Source organism: Patiria miniata, unplaced genomic scaffold, assembly GCF_015706575.1.
Source record: "Patiria miniata isolate m_02_andy unplaced genomic scaffold, ASM1570657v1 HiC_scaffold_22, whole genome shotgun sequence".
NCBI lineage: Eukaryota > Metazoa > Echinodermata > Asteroidea > Valvatida > Asterinidae > Patiria > Patiria miniata.
The window spans coordinates 10075536-10087625 of NW_024037061.1; the positions used below are offsets into that span (position 1 = coordinate 10075536).

At 41.0% G+C, this 12090-nt stretch overlaps 1 protein-coding gene across 2 annotated transcripts; it reads right to left on the reverse strand.

Annotated features, from left to right (window-relative positions):
* Positions 1-1905: 1905 nt before the first annotated feature.
* LOC119730186 (angiopoietin-2-like) lies at positions 1906-9092 on the reverse strand. Of its 2 annotated transcripts, XM_038202971.1 has the most exons (5): positions 8651-9092; positions 5612-5752; positions 4700-4878; positions 3135-3402; positions 1906-2250 (listed from the first exon to the last, which is right to left on the reverse strand). In XM_038202971.1, exons 1-5 carry the CDS (start codon positions 8694-8696, stop codon positions 1955-1957), a joined length of 930 nt encoding a protein of 309 aa, XP_038058899.1. In that variant the 5' UTR covers positions 8697-9092; the 3' UTR covers positions 1906-1954. The 2 variants fall into 2 exon arrangements, with proteins under 2 accessions (XP_038058899.1, XP_038058900.1); XM_038202972.1 differs by lacking the exon at positions 5612-5752.
* Between the last annotated feature and the right edge of the window lie 2998 nt (positions 9093-12090).

The following is a 12090-nucleotide window of genomic DNA, read 5'->3' on the forward strand; positions in this document are numbered from 1 at the left end:
CTCCCTTCCCCCCCCCTCCTTTTTGTGTGTGTGGTTTTTTTTTTCCTGTTTTTTTTTTGGGGGGGGGGGCCTTGTCCCCCCTCGCGACGCCCATGGAGGGGGGGGACCACTGATCAAGATTGAGTGGCCTTTGACCGGCCAGCCACTGCCTTGTCGACAAATCTCACAATATGGCCGCACGCGTTTTTTATTGATGACATTTATTATTCAAAAAGATACTGTTTAGTACATTACATCCTTGTTAAGCAGTGTGAAAATGCTACTCACCAAAAGCAACATAGTTTGACTGACTATATTTTCTTAACAATATCAGTAGTATATTGTACCTTCTATCTACATATTTAAGTGTGTGTGGTTATAAATGTGTATGTGAAAGGTTGAATCAAAATCGATCGTTCAAAATGACTGTACCCACAAAACAATAAGATAACCCAGACTCAATTTGAATGGAACGAGAATGAAACTAAATTCAATTTTTGAAACACTGAAATCACAGCGTAACGTAAATTACATCTATGGTAAATGTATCGATAAATAGCATAAGAACGTTGCGAAATCCTCATTAGGATAAGTACCACTTGCTATAGCGTTTGAATTATCTAAAACACTGTGAAACTGACATATTAACAGTGTTAATATATTGTAAACGTTGTTCAATCTTTCTATATCTTAAAAGTTTTCTACACACCTATCCGTATGCATTGTAGTTAATGGCTCACAAATTGGTCAACCATATTATTTACAACATAATACATAATAATCATTCCTTTGTATATTAGTAGTATTCAGATGTATAGCTTAAACAGATGTATTGTGTTAAACTATTCCGGCATGATTTCCCACCCTTAAAGGGCAATGAAATATAATGAAATATACCGGAAACGAATTTAGTTGGTCTATACACTCCGTGCACAAGTGCGCCCTCACAAGCAACAAATAAAGAGTGTTAACAATTGTAGTATAGCTACCTAGTGCAGAATGTGCTGAGCAAAGAAAAGAACGATATTAAGGTCCGGTAACCAGCCAAAGGTAACCGGTGTCTATTGTCTGTAACTGGCCCCCGTTTGGTGCTTTCTTGCCTCTAACGTGTAGTGTGCTTGGAAATGAATCTGTGTGTTTTCGCGTAAAAACGTTGTAGCCAGTTATGGTTTGAAACCAAACTTAGATAAACTGTGAATAAGTGCTGATTTTTTTTTGTTTACTTCTTATCTTAAATTCATAATTTATAAATATATTGAAATAAATAATTAGATGACATATGTGAAATGTTGATCTACATAGAATAACACTTTTACAATAAACACCCGCATTTTACTATACAATATTCATAAATACCTAAGACAGTTTTCCCATTCCTATTGGTCGAGAGCCAATCACGTGGCCGGTTTTACGGTCTATAAAGACCGGCTGGCAGGTCTTAAAACACTTTTCCAGCGACATATGAAAATTGGACTCCTACATGAAATCCGGTGCCTGCCAGTACCGTTTTGTTGATTAAACATTCACAATCCTCACTTAGGTATGCGCAATATTGTTTCATAGTCCTAAATTCACACTACACCGGAACAGCTGCGTTCTGTGCCGATAAGGAGGTTTTTAAGGTTACTCGCGAGAAGGCCATACCAAAGCACATAAGCTAGATGGGTGTTCCGAAAAAAACCCAATGAAGTTAAATTGTTGAGTAAAAATGTTGGAAAATTTAAAAAAAAATTGACTTGTTTTGTACCGAAAAGGTATTTATGAACGGGAATAAATATGTGCTTGCCCGAAATGAAACACTCTGTTTAAGGCCGGTTGGAGTATGGATGCTGATACAGCATTCACTATAATCTAAAAACCACCAGCAAACACCTTGCAATCGCACGTCGCTAGATTTCTATCACGAAATTTCTATCACGAATTTTAAGGGTAGTTGATAAACGTAGAAGAACGGTTGCTTAATTTTTTTTATCCTTTAAACTGTCATGGTTTCCATGATTTTCAGTGAAGCAGATAGTATTTGGTCACCAAACTCAAGCGCACCAGCCCACCTCATACCGCGGTAATCTTGCCCCGTGTAGTTGACGGGATAGGAATACTCCCCATTCAGGTTAGTCGGCACGAGATCCACATTCCCGACTCCTCCAGTACAAGTCTTGAACCACCAGCCTCCCTTCAGCTGAGCGGCACAATTGGCGTTGCCATCGGCGTCAATGTCGCGATCGTAGGTTGAGAACGGCTGGCCTAAGGAAACGTCAGTGAGAGACTTTCCTAGCAAACGGATGAAAATGATACCAAATGCTGAGATTGTTGGAAAAGCAATGTGCTATTCCACTGAACATGTGTAAGACAAAAAAGCTTCCTCTGAGTACATTCGAATGACTTCTAGCTTAAATTAACTGTACAAACGTTCAACCACCAACCATCAGTGTGTCGACTAGCCGATACCAAACCGATGTAACAAAACGTGCCTTTATCAGGTAAACTCCACCTTAAAAGAAGTATCATCTTTTGAAATTTTAGGCGACGAAGAGGTGTAAAGGAATTTTAAAGGGACATCTGTGACATAGTTTACAGGCATATTTCACAAGTATCTATCAAAGACCACCAAAAAAACTACATCGTGACTTTTTACTCGTTGAAAATCAAGTAGATTCCTAGCCAAAATAGAATAAGCTTTGTCAACACAGTCTGCGTGAAAAAAGTATCACGCTTTATTTACACATAAATTGACAGGAAAATAAAGACTTGGGGTGAAACAATAACACGCATTCAATGCTTGGTGATGCAATTTTTGGAAAAGGTAATGTTGACCTGCTACGTGAGGTTTCGTGCACCGTGTACTTTTTATGCATTGTATCAATTGAATTTCGTGATTTCAATTCTTTGTTTTCCCTTCAATGACACAATGTAAACAAAGCACGACTTTGGTGTTTGCAATCATGGCGACAAAACTGGCATAATGGACAAAACTACTTTGAAATTGTTTCATAAAGGAAGCTATTTATACGACAACGAGTATCAAAAGGTAAAAGTTCGCATATTACTGTGTTCTTAACAGTGTCCATTCAAAACGAATATTACATTTCTTGAGGGCTTTCATGAATTGTATATAAACAGTAGCATATTTGTTTAGAAAGAAGACTAGTTGATACCTTTTGAGTAATGAAGTTCCCCTGGTTGCAATGGATCCACATGTAGTGTGTAGTTGTCACCTGTGATCTTGAACTGCGTCCAGGTTATTCTCTTTAAGCCTTTTGCTTCTTCCACTATAATCTGTAGTTTCCAAGTGCCTTCCGAGGTCAGCTGGCGGACTACCTCGTTGCCCAGCCAGAACTCCCCCGTCAGATCACCGAAGCCGTCTCGGTACTCGGCCCAGCTACGGGTGAAATTGACCGACCCGCGTTTACGATTCTGAATCACCTAGAATGAGTCAGCAAAAAACGAAGTTACCAAATGAACAACTTTATCACTTTGTGTTATACAAAACGGGACAATTGTCTGTTTTGAGCGACGCCGGAACGATATTACCAACAGGCTACCCAGGGGCGGATACAGGAATTTTTGCAAGAGGGGGAGGGTTCATCGGCGAAAAAAATCTGAAATGTAGACAGGTTTTTCTCCGGACACTTGGCCTCCGAAAATCAATAGGTTTGGTAGTGGGGGGAGGGGGGGGGGGTGGTTCGTACCATACTTTCATGGGGGCGCTGTTTAAATCCAACGATTATTAACACTATATCACACAATAGTGTACATATACCCCCTAGCCAAGCTGGCTCTGTCCGTATTTTGTGCAAAGGCAGAAGTGTTTACCAATAAAACATTTTTGGGTGTCAGAGCAGGGGTAGGGGTTGGCATCTTTTTGTCATAATTTCCATGGAAAAGAATTGAGGGAACTGGGGTTCCCCCCCCCCCCCCTTGATCTGCGCCTTCTTCCTTGACAATTTTAACACATTGATATAAGACGATCGGTTTAATTCCGCGAAGTGCTGATTAAACACAACAGGTGTTTCAAGTGCAGGTCAGTGTTATTGAAGGAGGGGGCTGGGCCAGAGGAGGGATTTGAATTAATCCTCCCCATTCGGTGACGAGTTCCGCATTTTCCTGCTTTTTGTTTAGTTACATTTTTACTTTGTTTCCCATAATGTTCGAAAATATCACTACGACGCCATCAGTTTTGTGCACACCAAAGATCCATCGTCAGTGGGATAAGCGTATACACATGTACAACTCGCATACATGCATTAGCACGATATTTGTGTAAAGTTGACATGAAAAGTTCCATTTTGGGGGTTGACGAACCGCCGACTCTGAGGGAACAGGCCTGACTGCTGATTTCATGTCGGCCCCGCTTGTGTTCGATTGTTGGTGACTTCGTCATACACGCGCATGCATAAAACACTCAAGCTGCGTTAACGTTCGGTTCCATTCGTGCTACACAGGGTGTCCCAATAAACGTTGTGCATAAAGAAATCTTCTCAAAAGTTGGTAAGGACTAGCTAATTAAATTTTATAGCATTTTCAAGCCTGTGGTCTTGTTTATAATTGGTTTAAAAAATCAAGAAAATCCAACGTTGCAAACCAAAGATATCTTTGATTTGGTAATTTTGGTAATGTATTTTTCGACCTGCACAATGTACATGTAATTTCCACACTATGCTACACCGTGTGAAGTACGCTAACGAACCGGATAGGGATGAGATAAAGCCAAGAAACTTACTATCCATTCCCCCCTGCAGTAAACGGTCAAGCCGTTGGGATATTGCAGTGGGTAGATAGTGTAGACACCCAGCCTAGACATCCCGCTGTCCACGATGTCACTGCAGTCAGCATATCGGGGAGCTGAGGGTGTTGACGAAATCTCGACCTCAACCGTGGCTTCGGCTCCATCGCTGACTTCTAAATGATTGAGAAGCAATTCAGAAATAACTCTAAATTTAGTTTCGTATTTAAACGGCTTTGATGTTCCCTTATAGGCACATCGTGTTCGTATTATTAGCCGGATTCCCAACGCTCAGGGCTTTAAATATCTTTAAGCGAAACCCGAAACAAAAGGTTTTAGAAACCCCTAAGAAATTTTACAATAATTAGACCATTTATGATACTTGATGCTTGCATCCCTGTGTATTAGAAATGTGCGCTGCACCACTTTGTAACTTCGTTCCCATTGGGATAAAGGGGCGGTGGGGGCTCAGACTTTTTTTATTTTTTATAAGGGGGAGTTAATATAAAAGATCCATACTGCGGACGTCAAAACTAATAAATAAATTATAACAAAATTTGAAAATGTTAAAGAAAGCTTCGCTGAATCATGGCATATTCTTGAGAAAGGTTGTTCACAGAAAGAGGCAAGGCATGGAAGTCCCATAACGTAGGTTCAATTCATAATGAAGACAATGAATCTAATAATTAAGGTAATAAATTGCTAAAACAATTGAGCTAAATCAACTATTCAGGAGAATACACAATTCTCAACATTTCTGAATGATAATTATTAAAGAACAATAAAGTATAGATAAAAATAAAGTAGATATATTAATATAATATTAATAAAGTAACTAGTTTGAAAAGTCACTTCACTGATATTCACAAAAAGACGCTTTTGAAGATGTGTTGACTAAGTTCTCCTTACCAGTCGAGTTTCGTGTCCCTTGGCATCGTTGGTGTAGTTCTCGAGACGCTGCTTGCATCCAATATTCACCAGGAAGCGGCTCCGGTGCCAGACCGAAGTAACTGCAAGTCCTCAACTGACTCTCAGCAACAATTAACTGTACTGCAGATTGAAATTGAATCATAATCACCATTGATGAGATTGTAGTGTGCAGCCGTGGCGAAATATATTTTGCTCTGATAGTTTGATTGGTTGATAGATTGATAGTGTGATGGAGCACCAGGAGAAGTCATAAACGTTAAACGTTTCAACCGGTTTGGGGGTCTGGCGGCCCATTGATCTAATAATATGATATTTTTTTTTCAAAGTTGAACAATAAAATTGACTGGAGCGAGGTTTGAGACTGAGACCTCCCCGATTGTCGTTCCAGGCATGGATCCAGAGGGGTGGTTTTTGATGGTCGAACCCCCCCCCAGCTCTGACTCCATTTTTTTAATAGAAATATATTACAAATAATGTGATCCCTCCCCCTCCCTGCTCTGACACCCAACAAATTGATGACAATCACACCGGTAATAATAATGTCCGCCTGTGCACAACATTCGGCCTGAAAAAGCTGGGGATACGGACGTATTTGTACAGTATTCTGTAATATAGTGTTCATGATTGTCGGATTTGATCATCGCTCCCACTGAAAGTATGGTACGAGCCAGTGGCGTAGCCACCGGGGGGCGTGGGGGGCGACCGCCCCCCCCCCCATGAAACCTTGTCGCCCCCCCCCCAGTCGCCCCCCCCCTGAGATTTTGAGTTTCTAAGAAAATTATCATTGATCTAAATCTAAATAGTCGCAAATGATCCACATGATGACCACTGAGAAACGACCCTTCGACCGGCGACCGCGGACCAGTAAGCTGACAACCGGCGTGACATAGCGCATAATGATAATCTAAAATGCGTATTAACACCCACTGCACTGCTCGCTCACACCACGGAACACGTATTATAGACAGGTGGTCCGTGGGTCACACAGTATCAGTCAGCGATATCACGCGAATCGGCCACGCACAAACTTTTTCCTCCATTCATATAAGCTAAATAATAATAATAGACCAATTAAAGGGAATATACAACATTTGCAAACATCGGAAAATAAAACTACCAAGTTTTTGCGAAATACCTTAATAGGATGTTGGTAAATGACAGTCTAAAGCATCCTGTAAAATTATGGCACCTGGTATACTGTCATTTTCAAGAAAAGTGGTATTTTTGTATCAATTTCCAACGCTGATCGGCCGATCAGCGTTGGAAACAACTGGCTTTTTTTTCAAATACTGGCCCCAATTGACCATCGCACTTGTTTACAATCGATTACAAACCTATGAACGGGTACGAGCCAGCTAGACTGGTTCCCTAACCTTACAATTCCCCAATGTATGTAAACTGTTCTGTTTCTTCTTATATGGAGTCAGGGAACCAGACTACAGGAAAATGATCGTTTTTCTTGGTTTTTATAGCATTTTCGAACCCAAAACCTCCAAAAAATCAGTGTAACTATATTTGCTTTATATTTCCAACCCCCCAATTCCAACCATTTCTGAAAATTACAGCAAAAGCAAATGATGTATATTCCCTTTAAAATTCCTTGAAATCAGTGGCGGAAACCTTGTCGCCCCCCCCCCCAGTAGCCCCCCCCCCCCCCCCAGGAAATATTGCCCCCCCCCCAACTGAGATATAGAGTTTCTAAAAAAATTATCATTGATCTACATGACGTCATGGGCGTCATACCTGGGGGGGGACAGGGGGACTGGTCCCCCCCCCCCCTACTTTTTGAAGGGTGGGGGACACAATATCAAATGCCCCCCCCCCCCAGATTTTTGAACTCATTTACAGGGCCCTATTATGTACTACAATGTATCTTTTGCTTAGAAAATATTGGTTAAAGTGGTCAGAAATTGTCTCAGATAGCACCACAGACCATTTAGAATCCACATTTTTTCGGGGCCCCTGAGCGGGCCCCGAACCCCACGCCTATAGCCCAGAATTCTGGTAGCTGATTCATTGACTCCAACCTCGAAAACAATGTTCAAAAAAATTTCTTATGCCTATTTTTGACATGTTCATGTCTCCCTAATGTCACAGTCCCCCCCCCCTTTAGAGGCGCAATTGAGTTATTTTTGTTGCTCGTGGACTACTTAGTAAACATACCAAAATTCGTGGAAAAAGGACAAGGGAATATTGTGTTAGGGCACATTTAAGTTTGAAAAATGTTGTGCACAAGTCTATGGGAATGTCTCCCAAATGTCTAATCCAGGGTAATAATAATAATTATTATTATTACATGTATTTATATTTATTCGACCTGAACAGCACAAAAATAAGAACAGACAAAATATATATACATGTACAGAACAGATCCAAAAACCATAGAAATACAAAAATAACAAGACAAATACATTAAATATTTTGTTCGGGATAAAACACGAGACCAAAAAACAAAAAAAACTTCATTCATAATTTCAACAAATTGACATCTGCCAAGAGTCAAATCACCCGCCAAATACGGCTCCTTTCCCGGTCTATCGAGACTAGCACCCCACCCACCTTACATCGAGGTAACTTACGGCCACCACGTCTGAAATTTCAGAGTGCATTCCAGGATCGCTGGAGCAATCTCCAGGAGAGAACGTCGTTGCTCTTTACAAGAGTAACATTGGAGGAATACCTAACAATTTGAATTATACTGAACATTAAATGAAATCTAGTGGTGGCTTTTTGAAATTCAAATTGAGAATTGAGCTTGGTGATGTTCGGGGACGAAATTAAAGTATCGATATAGGGAATTCGTGTGATACAAGTGTTAAAAGAGCCGGGAAAACCTATATCAGGCCAAAGTGGGCGAGTTCAAGATAATGTCGGGCCCCTAAACTATTTGTCACACTGAATCCGATCAAAAAATATGGATACCAGATGCACTGAAAATGCCTCAAATTCTTTTGCAGTGTGTGTTAAAAAAAACCATTACTATACTTTTAGTCATGTACGACAAAATTGTCAACTTACCGAGAACGACGGTCGCAAGTGTGCGGAGAGCCACGGGTAGATTCATCGTGACGGCCCGGTAGCTGCTGGCTGATTCTCGCTTCTTTGAGTCCAATGTTGAAGCTGGTATGTCGATCGCAACTTTTGACGGCGTATAGCAGATTCGGATGTCGCTGATGCAACAGTCCCCCTCAGTTTGTCTTTCATCAGTAATTTAGGCTACACTAGTCAAATAGTAGGCGTTGGCCACATCAGATATTCATCATGTGACATATCACGTGAATGAAATACATGGCTGCATTGTATAATTTCACTTGAATTGTCCAAAGGATAATAAAACCCACCTAAAGAATGCAACAGAAATGTTATACATGTCTCTGGTTGAAATTTAACCATTGTTGACTGCTGTGATGTGGAATATGACTTTTTAACATCCGAGGGGCCATATCATCCGAGGCAAAGCCGAGGGTGCTAAGGTGCTATGCGCCCCGAGGCTATGCGCCCACGGATCCTAGACACCAGGATTAACGACTGTTCTGAGCTCTAGTACAAAATGCACTGAGCGGAGTTGTCTAGACGTGTGATAACGGGCATTAACACCCGTTGGCTAGTAATCGCGAATTTTCCAGGTGTACCATTGTGTTGGGTTTTCGCATGGCATCTAAAACGGAAATATTCATAAAACTGTAAGCAAAACTACTCCTTATTTAAGATATAATTGTTCCAAAATTATTAAAAAATAAATACTTCAGGATATAACAGATGGTATTGTGCAGTTTTTGTCGTCAGATTTATTATTTACCCGGGGAATACACGTGAATTTTGAGGAGAACACTGTTTACCCAAATTTCGTTTTTAATTAGGCTTTTATTAAAAAGTTTTAAAGAGATGTGATGCCGAACCGATGAAACAAAAGTGACATTTCATTGCTCATCTTAAAGCTGCAGATATTGTGCTCGGCATTACCATGGTTATGTAGTTATCACCTATCAGAATTCAATAATAAAGACCAAAAACGTTGACTCATGAATATTCAAAAATATACTTCGTTGGTTTGACAGACTTCGACGCCAGATCGGGCGCAGAGCCTTGCAAATCTGAAAGCCACCGCGCGCAGTGGTCTTTGTTGGAAAGTATTCATGGTATTTGCCACCAGTACAGGCCGTTATCACGCGTCTAACCAGGAGTTGGGCGATTCGTTATTCCTTGTGTGTAGGATCCGTGATGCGCCCCGCTTTCAATTTGAGATACCGACTTAAAACAATTTCGACTCGAGTCAAGTCTACCGAGAGTTCTCATTGCGCAGACCTAGCGCCTTGGCAGGTTCCACACGCCCGCGCAATGCGCACAATGAAGGCAATCCGATATCACTCTCAGTGTGAAACACGTAATTTTTTCTCCAGACACGTGACCATCCTAGACCAATGAAATTACAGTTTCCAAGCACACGAAAATAGCAACACCTTTTTTATTAATTTTCATATCAAGGTTGAGTAGCCTACTCTTATCACATCACACTATTTATAACGGCGCTAAAACACGCGTTTATTACTCTCCGCCCATCGACAGGTGGCAGCAGACATGTTTACATACCGTTTTCGGCTGATAATGCGTGAAACGAAAATAACGTAGTTCTGCAATAGTGGAGCTGCTAAGCGAAAGATCGTGCATTCTTGGTAATTAAAAAGCATGATTAGGGCTAAAATCAAGATGTGATCCAATCTTGGATCTTGCCCATAAAACAAAAAACTCATTAAAACTGTATTTAGCATCCATTTTCCTTCTTTTTTGTATGCTCTGAAATAAACGTATATTTATATTTTTGTGGGCATGGCGTTAATTTGTAAAAGAGGCTGTATATGATAGCAGTTTAATTGATTCAAATGTGGAAAAATATCATTCAGATTGATAGTGATAAATTAAGAAATCGCAAAGACTGTGTCAAGGCATTTGCTTGAAAATAATTGAAATCAATAGAAATTGTGACTACATACTTGAAGCTTCAAAATTCCAATGATCAATTCAGTGTTCTGGTTTTTATATGTTCTTGTAACCGAAGAACGTGAAACTCACGATCACAGAAGTCATCAGGCGAAAGCGGTTGAAGTGGTTTGGCCATGTAGCAAGAATGCCAACGGACAGCTATGTCGCTAGAGCATACCGGCAGGACTTCGCGAACACAAGACCTCGTGGCAGACCTCCAAAGAAGTGGATCTCACAAATTCGTGAGGACACCGGCCTTCCTATAGCAACAGCCGAACGCCGAGCATCTCACCGTGAGGGCATTCGTGGTTGTCTACAACAGGGGAGCGCAAGGGTCCATTTAAGTCAAGTAAGTCAAGAAGAACAAACTTCAAATCGGTTTACAAGCCTTACAAACCCTTTCATTAAAAAAAATACGGTTTCTAAAAGAAAGAGCAGGTCAGGGGACTGCTGATCAATCTATTATTGGGGTTAAACTCCTTCAATTACGGATTGTTGACAAATGGCAATTAAAGAGAAGAACTTGGTGCGTGTGCCGTAAAGCCGTGGATGTGACGAGCTGGAGTGCTACATGCCTTATAAAAAAGTCAGACACATGTCGCTTGAGGACGGGGGGGGGCATGGGCGTCGCCAGGATTTTTGTAGAGGGGGGCAAAGCGCATCCCCCCGAAATCCCTGTACTTAATTCCATCATATTCTCGATTTATCATTTTTCGAGGGTGGGCAGGGACATTTCACCCGCCTCCCCACCCCTTTCAATTTCAGCAATATGATTTCGCACCTCTTTTTCTTTTTCTCCCTTCCCCCCCCCTCCTTTTTGTGTGTGTGTTTTGTTCCTTTTTTTTTTGGGGGGGGGGGCCTTGTCCCCCCTCGCGACGCCCATGGAGGGGGAGGGGACCACTGATCAAGATTGAGTGGCCTATGACCGGCCAGCCACTGCCTTGTCGACAAATCTCACAATATGGCCGCACGCATTTTTTATTGATGACATTTATTATTAAATGTTGCGAAATCTTCATTAGGATAAGTACCACTTGCTATAGCGTTTGAATTATCTAAAACACTGTGAAACTGACTTATTAACAGTGTTAATATATTGTAAACGTTGTTCAATCTTTCTATATCTTACAAGTTTTCTACACACCTATCCGTATGCATTGTAGTTAAAGGTAGAGTCCATCATTTGCAGCCATCCGAAAAGTAACTGGCGTAATTATTGTTGAAAAACTAACTTGGTTGAAAGATAGTAAGGAGACTAAACTCCATGTGAAATTATTCTTTCTGGGAAGCTGTCATTTTGAAGTAATCAACGAAAGAAGGCATTTCCAACGGTGATTCTTAAGAAGCACCGTAGGAAAATTTAAATTAGTAGTTCGTTTTGTTACTCAGCGCAGCGCGCACAAGTATTCGAACGACGCACACGCGCGCGCGGTTGTTATAATTCGTCGGATCAGTGCGCGACGTCGCGTATAGTTGCA